General features: G+C 53.0%; 2 protein-coding genes across 2 annotated transcripts in view; both read left to right on the forward strand.

The window, feature by feature from the left end:
* The window catches only part of Adamts13 (ADAM metallopeptidase with thrombospondin type 1 motif 13), a 32,681-nt gene extending 25,305 nt beyond the window's left edge, over positions 1-7,376 (forward strand). Inside the window, 7 exon segments of the mRNA XM_059258992.1 lie at positions 47-226; positions 2,615-2,819; positions 3,552-3,864; positions 5,096-5,242; positions 5,510-5,686; positions 6,379-6,563; positions 7,130-7,376. Coding sequence (XP_059114975.1) covers positions 47-226; positions 2,615-2,819; positions 3,552-3,864; positions 5,096-5,242; positions 5,510-5,686; positions 6,379-6,563; positions 7,130-7,321 — 1,399 coding nt within the window. The 3' untranslated portion in view covers positions 7,322-7,376.
* A 496-nt stretch (positions 7,377-7,872) lies between these two features.
* On the forward strand, positions 7,873-17,669 carry Cacfd1 (calcium channel flower domain containing 1). Its single transcript, XM_059259871.1, has 5 exons — positions 7,873-8,047; positions 10,811-10,883; positions 12,201-12,326; positions 15,207-15,314; positions 15,738-17,669. Exons 1-5 carry the CDS (start codon positions 7,930-7,932, stop codon positions 15,826-15,828), a joined length of 516 nt encoding a protein of 171 aa, XP_059115854.1. The 5' UTR covers positions 7,873-7,929; the 3' UTR covers positions 15,829-17,669.
* The last annotated feature ends 92 nt before the right edge of the window (positions 17,670-17,761 follow it).

The raw sequence follows: 17,761 nt of genomic DNA on the forward strand, positions 1-17,761 counted from the left end.
TGACCCCAGGGCTGGTCTCCTATCAAGCCTCAGCCTTCTCCTTCAGGTGGGAGACTCAAGTGTTGGCACCATGCCCCGTGTCCTGTGGAGGGGGACGAGTGCCACTAGCTGTTCGTTGTATGCAACTGGACCATGGCCGACCTGTGTTTCTACCTCACTCCAAGTGCTGGCCAGTGCCTAGGCCATTCCCCTTCAAGGACTGCAACCCTGAGCCCTGTCCTGCTAGGTGAGCACCTTGCCTGGGAGAGAGGCAGCCCTGGATCTGCATTCAGCTCTGCCACCACCCCCAGATGATGTACATTTGTAGGATCTGGGATGGTGATGACATAGGCACTTTTTTTTTAATCTGTCTATTTGATTTTTATGAGACAGGGTCTCACTATGTGGCCCTGGCTGTACTAGAATTTGCTATGTAGACTAGGCTGGCCTCAAACTCACAGAGATCTACTTACCTTTGCCTCAAAGATGTGTGCTACCACTCCTGTCCACTTTTTTTTTTTTTTTTAAATACTGGGGCTTTGTACATCTAGACAAGCACTCTACCACGGAGCTATATTCCCGCCCCCTCCCCTTTACCTTTATGCCAAGACAGGGTCTCGCTAAGCTGCTCACTAACTTCATCATGTAGCCCAGGTAGGCCTTTAACTATGACCCTTCTGCCTCAGCTTCCCAAGGCTTGTCTTACCTGACGCAGTCAGGCACATAAGTTGGTGGAACATTTATTCACTGCTCGTTCTTTACTGAACACCTGCTATGCCCAGGCGCTAGCTGCAGTCAGAGGACACAGTAATGACAAAGTAAAAAGATGTCCTAGCCCTCCTGGAACTGACACTGGGGGTGATGGACAATGAATGAGACAGTGTGATGAGCAGTGTCTGGGGCAACGGAGCCAACCATGGTGGGTAGGGAAGTTTGCAGGGCTGGTGGCAGGTTCCAGGGTGCTAGGATTTCCACTACAGACAGATACCTTTGCAGGTTCCTTTTGGTACTCTGACTTTCCCCCTCCAGCCTTTTGGACCCAATCTCTGTTTACCCTCAGCTTCCCCTTCTGTGAAGTGGGCTGGTTTGAATGCTCTGTCCACTGTACTGAGCCTCCCGGTGGGGCAAAAGCTCTCCATGCCCTTTCCAACCTATTTCTTCCCGTTGGAGAAATGAGAGGAAGGTATGTTGCCCTTTGGGTCCCGCTAACTTCAGTTTTTCCCAGGTGGCGTTACAAGCTGGCGGCCTGTAGTGTGAGCTGTGGGGGAGGGCTCGCACGGAGAATCCTGTACTGTGCCCAGGCTCGTGGTGAGGATGACGACGAAGAGATTCTGCCTGACACTCAGTGCCAGGGATTGCCTCGCCCCGAGTCCCATGAGGCCTGCAGCCCAGAGCCCTGTCCTCCCAGGTAAGGGAGGTGGGCAGTGGTGGGGGCATGCCTAGTGCACAAACTCCAGGCAGGACCCCTGGAGATTTCAAGGCCAAGCAGTAGCTCAGAGACACTGTAGAAAAACAGGGCTGCTTGGCAGGCCGTGCTGGGTGTGGGAGATGAGGTTCAACTACAAATGGCCGGTGGGTTGTCAGTTCACAAGCACAGCTGTCGGGGGCCTGCAGGCTCTGTGTATGGGAAAGCAGGGATGCCATTGCCCGCAGAAACGGAAGCGCTACCACCACAGACTGTCAGGCTTTTTATCAGGTGGTTTGACTTTTCCTTCTGTATATGTAACGATTTTAAATTTTGTAGCTTAGAATCTGCTTGACACCCACAGCACATGTGTCTTGTCCTCTTCATTTTCGCTAAAGTTCCCGGTCTATGTGTCTGTTTTTTCTGCATGTCATATTTAGGAATGACCTAGGGTTTCTTCTTCTTCTTTTTTTATTTTATGTAGGCCAGGCTAGCCTCAAACTCTCTATGCTGCTGAAGATAGCCTTGAATTCTTGAACCTCAGGCCTTCACCTCCCAAGTGTCGGGATTGTAGGCATGTGCCACCACACCCAGCTAAATCTCCTCTCTCTCTCTCTCTCTCTCTCTCTCTCTCTCTCTCTCTCTCTCTCTCTCTCTCTCTCTCTCTTCTCTCTCTCTCTCTCTCTCTCTCTCTCTCCTTTGTCTTTTAAATGGGGACAGCATGTACACATGAGTTCTGGTTACCACTGGGGTGTTGTGTGGCCACCCTCTAATCAGCATCTATGGTCTCTCTCCTTTCTAGGGCCTTAGTTTCTCAGCCAGGTATGATTCTGTCTCGAAGGCAGCTTCAGTTTAATAGTCACAATTAGGGACATTTGCTACTGGCTCCTAGTGGGCAGAAGCTAGTCATGCCTGTCTGGCAGTGCACAGGATAGGCCCCCCAGGACAAAGGGTCGTGCAGGGTCAGGTGCCAGTGGTGGCAAGGTGCAAACCACATACCCCTGAGGCCCCAGGGTCCCAGAGCAGCACCAGGCCAACCAATGACATGGGCATGAGGGGCAACATTGCAGCTCGTGAGATCAGTGGAAACCCAGGGCCAGGTAGGGATTTCAGTGGCCAGGGAATGTGTGCAGACCATTGTTGAAGGAGCTGAGGGTCCTTCGAGAGTCCCCCATAGTGACCCAGCCTTCACAGAGGCCCAGCTGTCATTGGGATCTTCTGTTACTGCAGATGGAAAATCCTGTCCCTTGGCCCATGCTCAGCCAGCTGTGGCCTTGGCATTGCCACACGAACAGTGGCCTGCATGCAGCTTGACCAAGGCCATGACAGTGAAGTGGATGAAACTTTCTGTAAGGCTCTGGTGCGGCCCCAGGCCAGGGTCCCCTGCCTCATTGCTGACTGTGCCTACCGGTGGCACATCAGCACCTGGACAGAGGTAAGGGTGGTCTGATACTGATGCCGGGACTTCTAGCTGGGGCTAAGGAAAGCATCAGCTTTGGGCAGGAAGGGGCCTGTGGTCCTGATTCACTATGACCCTTGGAAGGAGAGGAGAGTCTGCTATGGTGTATGCTCAGAGCCAGGGACACAGCAAGGTGTGGAGACCCAGACAGCTGGGCTGAGAGAAGCCTGGTGTCTGCAGGTACGGGAATCCTCGCTACCACAGAGACCAGTATCACCTTGTGACAAGCACCCAGCAAATCACTAGGGAGACCAAGGGGGTAGAGCTTGGTTCCCCTGGGAGGAGTTCACTCACAGTGGTAGACAGCACAGAGACAGAACAGCTAGGATAAACTGTAGTCCTCAGAGGCCTGCTCCCCACCTCACCTAACCTTGGTCAGAAGGAATCTGGGCATCAGACGAAGACAGAAACTGTGGGAGGGCAGGACAAACATAGGTAGAGAAGGTCACCCTGGTCCCTTCTTTAGGGCTCTGAGGGGCAAAGAGGCTGAGACAGTGATGGATGGACACCGAGACCAGAATCTCAGGTCTTACACATGTGAGCCCCCACAAAGGCATCTCTTTAGTTCCAGTCTCCTCATCCGTAAAGCAGAGATACCTGTCATTTTCCAGGGTGTGAAGGGATGACATTATATCACATTGTCCTGTGGTCACTCTGTCTTCCCCTCTTTGGGAGGGTCACCATGATCTTCCCCTTCTTTCCTAACAGTGCTCTGTCTCCTGTGGAGATGGCATCCAGCGCCGGCATGACACCTGCCTGGGACCCCAGGCCCAAGTGCCTGTGCCAGCCAGCTTCTGCCAGCACCTACCCAAGCCAGTGACAGTGAGGGGCTGCTGGGCTGGACCCTGTGCAGGGCAGGAGACCCCCAGCTCACTGGCCCATGAGGAAGCTACTCTTCCCAGCCAGACCCAGGCTGCTGTCACTCTGGCTTCTCTGGAGTGGTCCCAGCCCCAAGGCCAAGCCCGCACCCTCTTCCCAGCCTCCCAGTCTCCGGTGCTCCAGGAAAACCTGGAAGAGTCTGGTTAGGTTTATTCCTGCTTCCTCTGGGGGAGGTTGGCATCTCGACCTGGGCATGCCTGGACAAGCACTCAGTCACTAGACCCTGTGCCACTGGGCTCAGGGCCTCCTTCCCATCTGGCAAAGGGAAGCCACATTTTCATGTTTGTATGTGCATGCTTGTGTGTGTGTGTGTGTGTGTGCGCGCGCGCGTGCGCGCGCAATCAGGTGCAGGTGTGTGTTGTGTGTGTGCACAGGTGCAGGTGTGTGTGTGTGTGTGCACAGGTGTATGTGTGTGTATGTGTGTGTGTACAGGTGCAGGTGTGTGTGTGTGCACAGGTGCAGGTGTGTGTGTGTGCACAGGTGCATGTGTGTGTATGTGTGTGTACAGGTGCAGGTGTGTGTGTGCACAGGTACACGTGTGTGTGTGTGTGTGTGTACAGGTGCAGGTGTGTGTATGTGCACAGGTGCAGGTGTGTGTGTGTGCACAGGTGCATGCGTGTGTGTGTGTGTGTGTGTGTGCGCGCGCGCACAGGTGCATGCGTGTGTGTATGTGTGTGTGTGTACAGGTGCAGGTGTGTGTGTGTACAGGTGCAGATGTGTGTGTGTATATGTGTGTGTGTACAGGTACAGATGTGTGTGTGTGTACAGGTGCAGGTGTGTGTGTGTGTACAGGTGCAGGTGTGTGTGTATGTGTGTGCACAGGTACAGGTGTGTGTGTGTGTATATACAGGTGCAGGTGTGTGTGTGTGTGTGTGTGTGTGTGTGTGTGTGTGTAGACCAAAGGACAACCTTGTCATTCCTCAGGAGCTATCGATCTTGTTTTAGACAGGGTTCTCTCATTGCCTTGGAGCTTGCCCAAGTAGGTTAGGCTGGCTGGTTGAGTCCCAGGGATCCACCTGTCTCTGCCTCCCCAGTGCTGGGACTAGATGCACACCTTCATACTTGTCCTTTAAAATGTAGGTTCTAGGGGTTGAACTCAGGTCCCCAAGCTTTCAAGGAAGCACTTTACCGACTGAGCCATCTCTCCAGTTCAGAAGCCACACTTTTACTTCTGTCCCCTTCAAATAACCCAAAGGTTGCAGGGTCAGGAGCTCAGGTCCATATAGCCCCAAGCCCACACACCACCACACTGCCTCCCTTTCCCCGAAGCATGTAAAAGTGGCCTAGTGCCTTGGATGCCCCCTTCTCACCCTTTGCCAGCCCCAGCTATCAGCCCTGCTCTGGTCACCTCACTCCTCTTTCATCCTCTGTAGGTGCCTGTGGAAGGCAGTACCTGGAGCCCACAGGAACAATTGACATGCGAGGTCAAGGGCAGGTAGACTGCGTGGTGGCCATTGGGCGGCCTCTAGGTGAAGTGGTGACCCTCCAAATCCTCGAGAGCACCCTCAAGTGTAGTGCAGGTACATCCAGAGGCAAGGGGGCAACTGCTGAGCTTGGGGACCTGCAGCACAACTCCATTGTACCCCATTTCTGGCAGGATGCCCCTGCTTGGCATTTTAAGGCTGCTTCACAACTGGAGTGTGGGAATCTCTTATAAGATAGGAAACTGGGGGGATGAGAGCTTTGGTCACATTAGCCAGTAAGAGTGGTTATGTGAACTCAGCCCTGAGCCACTGCAGCTGACTTGGAGTGGGGGTGCTGGCTCCTCATTGCCTCACCCTTTCTAGGGGAGCTGTTGCTGCTTTGGGGTAGGTTCACATGGAGGAAGACATGCTGGAAGATGTCTGGCATGACTTTCAGCACCAAAACCAACACGTTGGTGGTGCGGCAGCACCGTGTGCTGCCAGGAGGAGGAGTCCTGCTACAGTACCGGAGCCAGCCTGCCCCAGGGACCTTCTACAGAGGTATGGCCAGCTGCCTGGGCCTCCCCACCTCCTCACTGGGTGGCTATGCCTGTGTTGCTGTGGACAGGGCATTTTCAACAGCGTCATGGGCCGGCCAGGAGAGAGCTGGCCAAGATGGAAACCGGGAGCAGGCCATGTCTTCCGCATGGTCAGGATGGGGTTCCTCTGTGGCTATGAAGCTGGATGGGTGGTTATAGATATGGTCCATGTCCTTGTCCCATCCCTCAGGCCACTGCCCCATTCCCTTGACCTTGGTTCTTAGCTCTTTCAAGGTCCTCTCAGGTCTGTGAGCCACTTTCTCTCAGCCTGCTTCTGGTGACTTATATGTATATGCTGGCATTCACAAGCCCTCCTTTCCTTAAAAAAAAAAAATTGTGTGTGTGTGTGTGTGTGTGTGTGTGTGTGTGTGTGTGTGTGTATTGTCAGGCAGGGGTGGTGTCAGAGGTTCTCTCCCACCATGTGGGTCCTGGGAATCGGACTCAAGTTGTCAGGCTTGTTTGTACAAAGCACTTCCTCTGCTAAGTCATCCCCCACCTGCTCCTTTCAGATCGCTGCCTGCAGCTAGTCTATTAGAAGTGGTCAGCGTGAAGGCTCAGCAGCAGCGAGGGGAGAGCCTGCCAGGGACCACCCTGGTATCAGTCGTCTCCCCGAGGTGGCCCACAGCCAGTCAGTCCATTTGTTCTTGCCCATAGAATGTGACAGACAGCTCTTCGGACCTCGGGGTGAAATTGTGAGTCCCCCAGGGAGCCCAGATGGGAGGAATGCAAAAAGCTGCCGGGTCTTCATCAGTGTGGCCCCACAGGCCCGCATTGCCATCCGTGCCCTGGCCAGTGACATGGCCACTGCCTCCAAAAGGACCAACGCCAACTATGTCTCGGTGAGGTCACCAGGATGGGGACAAAAAGTGGGGTGACTTTTAATATGATTCTACAGAGCTGTCCCTAGGAAAAAGGATGGGGGTGCTGGGTTTAGGGGACCCTTTCAGTTTTTCACCCCAAACTTCAAAATTATTTGAAAGAATGGGAAGGAGGGTTTCCTCCACTAACTCACCAGCAACTGCTTGCTGCTCTACCTGCAAGAAGGAAAAGGGGAACCCTTTCCTGGGGGTAGATTGCCTGTTGACCCAGGGTGAAAGCATCATGTGCATGCCTGGCTTTTTTTTTTTTTTTTTTTCCAGAAGAGCATAGGTAGAGTTGAGGGTTTGTGTGCTCTACAAGGCATCAGATCACCCCAGAGTCAGACCTCAGCAGGATTCCAGTTCTGGCACCTGACTATGTGTCCTGGGGAAGGGGCCCAAGGTCTCTGAGCTTCAGTTTCTTGGACAGAATAGTGTCCCTTGTGGGGACTCCTGTGAGAATCAAACATGACTCTAAGTAGCCAGGAGTCTATAAATTCTAGATAATGATCACTCATAGCCTGTCCTGGCTACTTGCTTCTCCCCAGATCAGGGATATCCACAGTCTGAGGACCACAACATTTTGGGGGCAGCAGGCACTCTACTGGGAGTCGGAAGGCAGCGAGGCTGAATTGGAGTTTAGCCCTGGTTTCCTGGAGGCGCATGCCAGCCTCCAGGGTCAGTACTGGACCATCCCACTGAGAACACCAGAACAGGACAACAGTCTGGCTCTATCTTAGATTTCTCTCCAACCGCCGGAAAGAGAGGCAACCCTACACTTACGTGACCTTGGAGTGCAACACTAGCCTCTTGAGAGGTTCTAATGCCTGCCGGCCTTAGGGAATCTCTTTTAGGGACCTTTTCCAGGTGCAGAAGGGCTAGGGCTGCTGGGAGGTGGAGATCGGACAAGCAGTCCCAGCCCCAGTTGCTAATAAAGGATACAGGAAACCTGACTGGCGTTTTCCTCCCATAACCTGCCCCAACTGGGCTTGAAAGCTCATTCTACTGCAAGGCGGGGTTCTCTGGCCGTCTGAGCAAGGCCTTCGCCACTTCTAGACGACGTCTTCCAATCTTGGGAAAAGAAGAGGCCAGTCCGAATGCAGATCATATATATGCTGGATCTCGGCGGCGAGGAGAGCTGAGCGAATTGTAAACACGCCCCTTATGCTAATATACGCCAGTTCCCCACGGCCCACCCGCCCGCCGCCTTCCCCCGTCCGCCGCTACTGGCCTGCGGGTCCGCCCCTATGCTAATCGCCGCCTCTCCCACAAGGCCGCGCGCGGGTGGACACGTCCCTTTGTGCGCGCCTGGGGCTGCGCGCTTCCTAAAGCGTAGCGTCCCGGCAGCATGAGCGGCTCGGGGGCAGCCGGAGCGGCCGCTGGCCCTGCCCCGCCGGCACAGGATGAGGGCATGACGTGGTGGTACCGCTGGCTGTGCCGCCTGGCGGGCGTGCTGGGGGCCGTGTGTGAGTACCGCGGCCTGGGAGTGGGCGTCCCCGGGGTTGCCATGGCTCCTGGCCTCGGGCCTGCGTTCTGCCTCCCGGAGCGCGGTGGCCTCCCGGAGCTGACCTGGCCTTGTCCGGAGGAGCCGAGACTCACGGAGGACGCGCGTCTGCCTCTTCCTGGTCCTCCCAGTCCTGGTGATGCTCACCTGGGCTGGGGTGGGACTGCCTAATTCCCAGCCTTTGGGCAAAGCTTATTCATAAGTGGGGGCGGGGGCAGGTCGCCACAGGCTGGGAACTTTGCTTGAGGGTCAGATGGTGCCAGGGGGTAGATGGCCCCCTGGTGGGGCAGCGGGTGAGGGAGAGGCGGCTTCTCATGGGTTTCTCACTGTCTATTTAGACTTCGCTTCTTTAGCTGTCCACGTTCTGCTAATGCTTCTCACCGGCCTGGTATCTTCTACACCAATCCCTGATTCACACTCCCTAAGTTTAGGTTCCAGAGAACTCCAAAAGGACAAAAGAGGAAGGCAGACCCACCTCTTACGCGCAGACCTTTGAACGAATGTGTTTCCTAAATCCTGTCTGTCCCTTTCATTGTGAATTCCTAGAAGCCCAGGGGGAATGCTGGTCTCAGGAAAGGAGGGTCCGAGGATCCCATTGCCTACCTGGTACAGGAGCAGAAACTGTGTGGGTGGGCAGACCCATCTTCTCTCCTGCCTGAAGGAGTACCTTGGAGTCCCATCTGTCCAGAGGATCCAGCTGAAAGTTCAGGTGGATAGGGTGGGGTTAAGTATGTGCTGCCCTGGTAAGGCAGCTCTGGAGAGAATTTGCTGAGCGTGAGTTCAAATCCTCTCCAGTGCAGTTAGCTATTTTAAGGTGGTATTAAGGGGTGCAGGAGCAAGGAAGATCCTGACTGTGACCTACATGCTACCACCCTCCCTCCATTTTGGTGATGCCATCAGTGACCCAGGTGACTTTTAGATTGACTTTGGAAATCCCACCCAGTCCTGTGCTTTCTAAAGTGGGTGTCTATGCTACCCTAGAAGGCCTCCCCAACCCTCCTTCTGGGTTGAGCCATAGTTGAAACCTTAGAGGAGACCCATGGCATTAACTCCAATTGTCCCCTGAGACTTCAGATTTGGGGACATCAAGGATTTGAGTACTGGTATACCACAGGGGGGAAAGAAAAAGTGTTTTTGCTTTAGAAATTCAGTAGGGGTTTTGACAAGAGCTGTGTCTTAGCCAGTCACTCTGACATAGGGTTGTCTTCTCTTAGAGTGAGGGGCCTTGGAGGGATTTATTCTGGTCCCAAAGGCATTGGTAGACAATAGCTATAAAGAAGAAAGGATTGTATAGTGACATCTCCCTTTTATGGAGGACATAGCACTCCAAGTGGATGTATTTGAGTCCTTGGTTGTCAAAGGACTTCTGTCTATCTGGGCTGTGACCTGGTGCTCCCCAAAGCTGTCTGTGTAGGACAGCCTGGCCTGAGTGGAGCTGTAGCTGGAATGCTGAGGGCAGCAGTGCGGGCCCCTCAGGTGAGACCAGGCCCAGCTACACACAGGCAGGAGTAGTCCCTCACTCCTGTGCCCCCGGAAGTTTCACTGCCAGAGTCACACGTGGGTGTGTGCTGCTTAGTTCTTTATTGGAGGAGGAGGTTTTATGGCATGGGAGCTGTGTCATAGGAGAGTCATTTGGTCCATTCTCCTGCCATTTGCAGAGTGTAACACAGGAAAGAGGAAAACGGTGGAATCCCAGGCCCAGTGGAGGGATCAGGTGCCATGGGACTGCTGCAGGTTTAATGAGTTGGTTGCTAATTACAGGCTCAGAGGGCAAACACTCTGCCCCTCCCTGGCGACAACCTGGACATGTGTCCTGCCAGGCTGGGCAGCTCCCAGGAATATTCTCAGAGGCTCCCAGAGTTCCTGGTGAAGCCAGCTGCAGGTTGTGAGTGGGGGTGGCAGACTGCATCCCTGGGGTGCAGTCGGGAGAGGAGCCTCAGGCTGCACACTGGAGTGAAGTTATATTATGGGGAAGAAGAGGACACACTGTCTCCTCATGGTGTCTTGCTGTTCTAGTATTGGGACACAACATGCCCATGTGTAGGAGAGAAAATGAACTTAGAAGGCTACATGCCCAGGGTCACTTGGTTCGTGTTTTCGATGTGGAACTGTCATTTGGATCTTACCTGGTACCCATCAGTGTATCGTGAGAGGCATCTCTATCCTGACCCAAATTCAAGCTGTAGCCAGACATAGTGGCACATGTCTGTAATCCCAGCCCCCAGGAGGCTGAAGAAGCAGGATAGTGTTTGAGGTCAGTTTGGGCTACAGAGTAGGACTCCGTCTCAAACAAAACAAAACAGAACGAAACAAAACTCCTAACCAAGCAAGCATAAACAACAACCACCTCAAATAACTCTGAATCGAGTTTTCCAAGTCAGAGAGCTTTTTGAGCAGCCTACTTTGTGGATGACGATTAGGTGGCCCTTGCTAAGGTTCTTGTTGAAGGCAGAACAGGCCTGACCTCTTGAGGGGGTTTTGATAATAGCTTGGAACCCAGGGCTGGCCCATCAGAGCCTGAGGTGTGAAAGTAGCTAGATTTGAGGTTCAGAAATAGGCTTATTGAGTTACCCTCGGCTGTCTCAGGTGATGGTGGGATGCTGAGGGAAACCCTAGTGCTGAGCATCCAAAGGGCGCCCCATGAGTTCTCAGTGTCTGCCAAGCAGCCTTCTGCAAGCTCTACCACACACTCCACTAACTCCTGCCCATGTCTTTTGCTTTGAAGCCTGTGCTATCTCTGGACTCTTCAACTGCGTCACCATCCACCCTCTGAATATCGCAGCTGGCGTGTGGATGATGTGAGTAGCTGTGAATGGTCTGCCCCCGCGGGGTCTGAGGGCTGTGATGCAGGTCAAATCCCCCTTCCTGCTCCCACAGCATTTATGGGCCAGGGGGACAGCCAGCTGAGCCTTTATTGGGTATAAAGTCACAGATACAGTTGCTGAGCACCTGCCTAGACAGACACTGTAGACTCTTTGTCTACTACAATGGACCCTTCCCTCTGGGAGCTGCAGAGCCATGATATGTAAGGCCAGAGTGTCTAAGAGGGAGAGAAGAGGATGGTCAGCTGTAAGGCGGTGAGCAGGGCTTGTTAGTGGGGCAGATGCAGATGGAACTGGTGGCTATAGCATCCACAGATGAGCTCCTTATCACCCAGCTGGATCCCAGGAAAAGGGGCGCCAGAGTAAGGGCTGCTCAAGGCACATGGGAAGCCCTGTGCGTTAGCATTTGTTAGTGCCTACAAGGGGCTACACAGTCATTTAGGGGAAGGTATAGGTACTGCCTTAGGCCTCAGGCCAGGGTGATTTGGGTCTTGTGGTGATGTGTACAGAGGCCTGTGCTGGCCCAAGGTGGCAAGAATGGGGACTGTAGAGGTTGTGTACAGATTGGTGGAACAGTGAGCTGGTATTTGGAAGACTGACAGCCGTGGTGGGTTGGGGAGGTAGGCAGTGGTCAAGAGCTGTGTCTGTTAATCAGACTGTTAATCATCGGCACTTCCCTTCCAAATGTGGGGCCTGGCAAAGGCCCAGCTGTCTGAGCATGACCATTACCCACCTATGGGAGCAAAGGCCTTCAGCACCAGCAACTCAGCTGCTCCCAGGAACCGGGCAAGGAGTGAAAGCACCTGAGTGGAAGCTTCCAGCATGGGCTGCCCACTACCTTGCATCTATCTGCCTGACCCACGTGGTCCCAGGCCTCAGGCCATGAGTAGTCCTCAGCAACTGGGTGCAGCCAGCCCTTGCACTTCTGCTGGGGACAGCCTGCCCTCAATGACAGTGTTGGTGACTATGATGATACCACTAGCAACTGGCAGTGTGGACAAGTTCTGTGGATGAACATGCTGCTGGCTCAGGATAATATCGAGGCAAGGGTCTTAGTTCTTCACTGCACAGTTGGAAGGATCTTCCTCCAGGATGCTTGGGCAGTTAGGGATGCTGCTGCAGCAGTGGGATGGGGTGGGGTGCCGAACTGCTTGGCAGAAACCAGCACCTTGTGGTATCGAGGTGCTTCCAGAAGCGGAGGGCCTGGAGGGTGGTGTTCCTTGAGCGCTGGCATGAAGGCTTGTGCAGTCCCAGGTTGTCAGCTGTCATTGTCCTTCCGCCTTTGCCCCGCAGCATGAACGCCTTCATCCTGTTGCTGTGTGAGGCACCCTTCTGCTGCCAGTTTGTGGAGTTTGCGAACACAGTGGCTGAGAAGGTGGACCGGCTGCGCTCCTGGCAGAAGGCTGTTTTCTACTGCGGGTGAGGGGCTGTTGGGCGGGCCCTATGGCACGGTTCTCCAAACTCTTGCTGATTAAAGCAGGTATTGGTGAGGTGGGTGGGGCAGGAACACCTTTCTTTCCTGCAGAAGTTTTTATTTGATAGCTGTGGACACAGCCACTGGCCCATCCAGTAACAGCTGCTAGAGAACAGGACCCAGGAGCTGCCTTCTTGAGGCCCAGATGGCAGCTACAGCCATACAAGTGTTCCAAGATCTGTAGTGCTGGCAGCAGTACATGTGTGTGTGTGTGTGTGTACGTGTGTGTGTGTGTGTGTGTGTGTGGGGGAACGGGACAGGGAAGCGGCTGGGAGTTGCCAGACAGGTCATAGTAGATCTGTGTGGATATTGTGCAGCCTTGAAAGGAATGTGGCCAACCTAGATGTCATGAGATTGCAGAAGAGAAAACACCATTTTCCTCTAAATATGCTTTTTCTCCTTCTGGTTCAGACAAGTACAGTGTGTCATAAGACTGCACCACTTCCGAGATAAATGGAATACACAGAAACCTCTAGAGAAGGGCTTTTGTATGAGAGCTCAGAGAAGCAGTGATATTTATCACAATTACCAATTATCTTTAAGATCAGGTTAGACCAAAGCTTGGTGGAGGCACAGCGGCTTCGGCAGTGAGAATGTACAATGAGCGTGTGCTTGCTGGCGTTTTTCTGATGTGTTTAAATCTAAAGGGATCATAGGATCACAAAGTTCTAATCAGTGTAGCATGGTGTCCTTTGATTTGCGTGTATATGCACACACACGCGCATGTGCATACATACCTCTGTGTAGGTGCACATGCATGTGGAAGCCAGATGTGGACATTTTCCTCAGTCACTTTCCACTTGTTTTTAAAGACAGGGTCTCTTACTGAACCTGGAGCTCGCAAATTTGGCTAGACTGCCTGGCCAGTGAGCTCTAGGAATCCCCGTTTCTACCTCATCAGCCCTGAAGTACTTGCTTGGGTTTTTATGGAGATCCAAACAGGCCCTTATGCATGTGTAACAGGCATTTACCAACTAAGCCATCTCCTCACCCCTTCCTTTTCCCTCCTGTGTATTTGAGAGAGTCTCATTATGTAGACCAGGCTGGCCTTGAACTCACAGAGATTCATCTCTCTCTGTCTCTTGAGTGCTGTGATTAAAGGCATGAGTTACCATACCTGGCTTTCTTTGTGTTTTTAAGATGTGTTGTCATGATGCTCACGGTAATGTATGTTTATCAAAAGTCATTGTAAAGTAGAAAATGGTCACTCCAGACCTCACCACCTATTGATTCTTTGGCACGTGTCCCTCTGGTCTGAATCCAGACACTTTTGAAGCTCATCTTTAACATGCTTATAACTGCTATACCTGCTCATAAGGTTTGTACCTGCTTTTTTGGCTTGCTGTGATATCAACATTTTCAGTATTATCACAAAGACTATGACATTCTTTTTAATGTTAAACACATTTATTCTGCTGGACATACTGCCTTTGTCTTAATTTGTTAGCTGATGTCACTCAAGTCTGGTGAACATCTGTCTGCCAAAACTACCATGATGACATCCTTAGGAGATGTTTCCAGGTGTGGAATTACCAGACCAAAGGTTATGGGCATTCAAAAGATCTTACCATATGTGACTCAGTTTCTTTCCCAAGAGGCCATCTGGGTGTCCTGTCCCTCCTCTGTACACCCAGTGCCTAGTGCCACTTTCACGTTTATATTCATTGTTGAAGAAGTAAAATACCCTCTTGTGTATTCACATTCATTTTCTTTCTCAAAAGGTTTCTGGTCCTGCTCTTATGAGAGCTTTAATGTCTGACTTCACAGGCTGTGTGTTCTCAGTATTAAAGACCTCAGATTCCTTTACTATGTTTCCCATTCTGGTTTTCCAGCCTGCTATTTGCCTTTAATGTTAATGGTTTTCCTCCTGTGGTCTTTTCCCTCGAGATTTCTATTATTTTATTATAGAGGATCCTCAACTTAAGACGATTTTCCACTTTGATAAAATAGATATCCTATTGAAAACACAGTAGCACATCTCACCTACCAAACACAGGTGTTGCCAACCTTCATCACGCTTAAAGCCCTGACGCTGGGCATTGTGACTTGGCATGGCACCTCATAAGGTGGCCCACAGAGCTTGGGACTCAGAACCCTAGTCAATGTCTGCTGAGTACCACAAGCACAACCAAGTCAAGGACCCTCCGTACTTTGAAGCACTTCTGCTAAAATGAAATCTACACTGGAAATCAAGGAGTGCAGTTGGCTCTCAGTGTCACCCTCCTGCTCCAGGTGCCTCCTCTCCAGAATCTTCCTGGGTCAGCCTGTCTGGGATTCACCTCTTGTTGGAAAATTCATCCCTCAAAACGGAGCTGCAGAGGGTCTTAGGTGGAACGGACCCACCACCAGGTGGCGCTGGCCTGCCACTGAAGCCCCAGCTAGAGCTGCACTGGGTCCAGTGTTCCCCTGGGTGTGAGCTGGGGGGTAGGGGGGTGGAGAGGCTGCTTGTTGAGGTACAGCTGGCCCAGGATTGCTGTACTGATGAGAGTGACCATTCAGTGCTTGTGATGTGGGTGTGGGATAAGTGGCCAGCAGCCTTCATACTGACATCAGGGTCTCAGGTTTGACCCCACTATACAGTGGAGATGGAGCCCTGGGACTGCACACATGGACTATACCCTGATCCTCTGGGCCCAGCCTCTCTGTTTTAATGAATAACGGGGTCATATAGACCCAGCCCTTTTTTTATTTAACCCCTTGTGGGTCACAGATCCTACCACAAAGAACTGATGTGGTTTTAAACTCTGTCTCCCGAAGGGAAGTTTGAGGACCACAGGGGCCACACATGGGGTGGGAGCGCACCCTTGACCTCTGTTCTCTCCTAGGATGGCCATCGTCCCCATCATCATGAGCCTGACCCTGACCACACTGCTGGGCAACGCCATCGCCTTTGCCACCGGAGTGCTGTACGGACTCTCTGCCCTGGGCAAAAAGTGCGTCTGCACCCCAGCCCCAGGGCGGGGCCTCCTCTGCTGCCTCTGCTACCCCATCTCAAGTGGGAAAGGTCTGAGTGGGACCCTAGGTCTAGTTATGCACAGTAGCCACAAGTGACTTACTTGTGCCCTCAGGAACAGAGGCAAGAACTCAGGGGACAACCTAGGTGGACCCTCTAGCCTGGCTTGCACACCATGAGGTGTGCACCAGACATTGTAGCCAGCTGCCACCTCTCCCCTTTAGCTCAGTCAGTGCCAGGCAACATGTGCCCCTGTCAGAGTAACAAGGCCTCTAACCCCTGACAGTGGCCTCTGGGGAGCACAGTCCTGGGGCAGTTTGCCTGCAGGTCATACCTGGGTTGCAACTCGGGAGTTGGTGGTGGGAGGGCTGTGCCTATGAAACACCTACTTTTCTCTCCCTAGGGGTGATGCCATTTCTTATGCTCGGATCCAGCAGCAGAGGCAGCAGGCAGACGAGGAGAGGCTGGCTGAGACTCTGGAGGGAGAGCTGTGAAGTGAGGCAGGGGCATTGCCTACTGTCAGTGGGTTCTGTGTGAAGTCTGGAGAAGGCTGACTGTCAACTCCGTTAAATGGCCTGGAAGCGGAGTCCCTGCAAGTCCCCATGCCTCAAGTCTTCCTGTGCCTACCCTCTTCTCTGGACCTACTGAGCCTGGAGCTCCTGCCCCGCTGGTACTGAAGACCTGGGCCATAGGATGGATGGGATGAACTCATTCCTGTCAGCCTGTGGTGCAGATTCCTGTGCTGGTTGCCCTTCCCAGACCTAAGAGCAGCCATTCCTGAACATACTGGGCCTCACTTGGTTAAGAGGCTGATCACCCAGGCTCCTGCCACTCCAGGCGTCATCCTTTTTAGATCTGTGCTTGCTGCCAGGTGATGCTCCAGTCCTGCCCCATGCACCTGTCCTTAGCGCAGAGGATGAGTACAGCATTGTCCTGAGGAGCAGGAGAGATGGCTGGTCCTTTGAGAATCTACAACACTTCCAGGATGAAGCTTCCTGGCCAGAAGAGTAGCCTTGGTAGTGGCCAGAGGGTTGGGTGGAAATTCCCTGGTGCCTTGGACAAGCTATTTCAGGACACCTTGCTGTTCCATCTCCCATGGGCCTTACCCTGACCTCCAGGTTCTGCCTCTCCCCCAGCTCAGGTTTTGGTGCTAGGAAGTGTGTGTTTGTGTGTGTGTGTGTGTGTGTGTGTTTGGGGTGTGTACTGCTAGCCTGCAGTGAGAACTTCTTTGTCAGTGGTTACAGGCTCACTATTAGTAGGGATCGACCTCAGGTATTCCTCCCAACCTGCCTCTGGCATCCTGTAGCCTTTGAAGAGCTGGGCAGAGACCAGCTCTCACACAGAGCTGGCCCTGTCTCAGGTACCAGACCACGAAGAGTAAGCCTGCGTGGCTAGGGTTTGGAGAGCCGCTGCTGCCCTGAAACTGGCATACCCTGGCTGTCCCTCACCCCCCTCTGCACTGCTGTCTTTTCCTACCGTCCTGTGATACTGGCACTAGTGGCTAATTCGATGGGTCCTTACCTGTTAGGCACATGCTCGGTGGCCTGGCTGAGGATGACGTGGAAAATGCTAAGCCCTGCCTCCCTCCTGCACTAGACCTTCAACTGGGCCTGCTCCATGGGACCCAGCCCCGGAGTTGTCAAGTTTCTAGGGACTCTTTAGGTCATCAGTGTTTCGGGCCAGGAGTAGTGGGTATTCTATTTAGGGTAGAGGCGCTTTGATCTGTGGGCTCTGGGGACAGCAGTAGTTTTCCAGAGAGCCTGGCCATGCTGAACCCCAGAGTAGCAGAAATGTCACAGTGTAGCTGGCGTGGTGGAACATGTATCTTCAGGATTCATCTGAGGCTATTTTTCTCAAGCAGGAATGGGCTTCAAGGGCTCTGTGTATGTATGTTTGTGTGTGTTGGGGCCTGTGTTCACAGTAAGACCTGTCTACCTCCCAGGAGGAGCAAGGCCCTACCTGCCCCTCTGGTTACGTGTATAGGCATGAGATTCAGGTCACTTCTGCCCCTGGCAGTGGAACTCGCTGGCTACATCTATACTAAGATTGTACCCCACTGGGGAAACCCATTTTGTACTGGGCAGGCATGGGGTGGGGTGTAAAGGTAGAGGCCCTCAGACATAGACCAGAGTGGGACAGTCACATTCTGAGGTTCCTGGAAGCACAGTGGCTCTGGAGCCCATTGCCCTGCCTCTGAGCATGGGCACTGTCTAGCCTAGACTAGGCCCCATTCTTGCCTGTGTCTGGCTGTCTTCTGTGACTTCCTTCGCCCCCCACCCCCTGGTTTGTTTGTTAGTTAGCTTACATTTGGAGTAAAGCAAGGCTGTAGTTGGTATGCACAGTCTACCTGTCATCTGTCTTCAGTGCCTGTGACTGGCAAGGAGAACCTGTCTGTCAGCTGGGCCAAGCCTGGTCTGAGCCTGCTCA

Source organism: Peromyscus eremicus, chromosome 4 (assembly GCF_949786415.1).
Source record: "Peromyscus eremicus chromosome 4, PerEre_H2_v1, whole genome shotgun sequence".
Lineage (NCBI taxonomy): Eukaryota > Metazoa > Chordata > Mammalia > Rodentia > Cricetidae > Peromyscus > Peromyscus eremicus.

Bases quoted from the DNA above. Each gene is read 5' to 3' on its own strand.
- Cacfd1 (XM_059259871.1), top strand. From the start codon at position 7,930: ATGAGCGGCTCGGGGGCAGCCGGAGCGGCCGCTGGCCCTGCCCCGCCG. The intron at 10,884-12,200 runs GTGAGTAGCTGT...TTTGCCCCGCAG, and splicing joins GCAGCTGGCGTGTGGATGAT to CATGAACGCCTTCATCCTGT. The intron at 15,315-15,737 runs GTGCGTCTGCAC...TTCTCTCCCTAG, and splicing joins CTCTCTGCCCTGGGCAAAAA to GGGTGATGCCATTTCTTATG.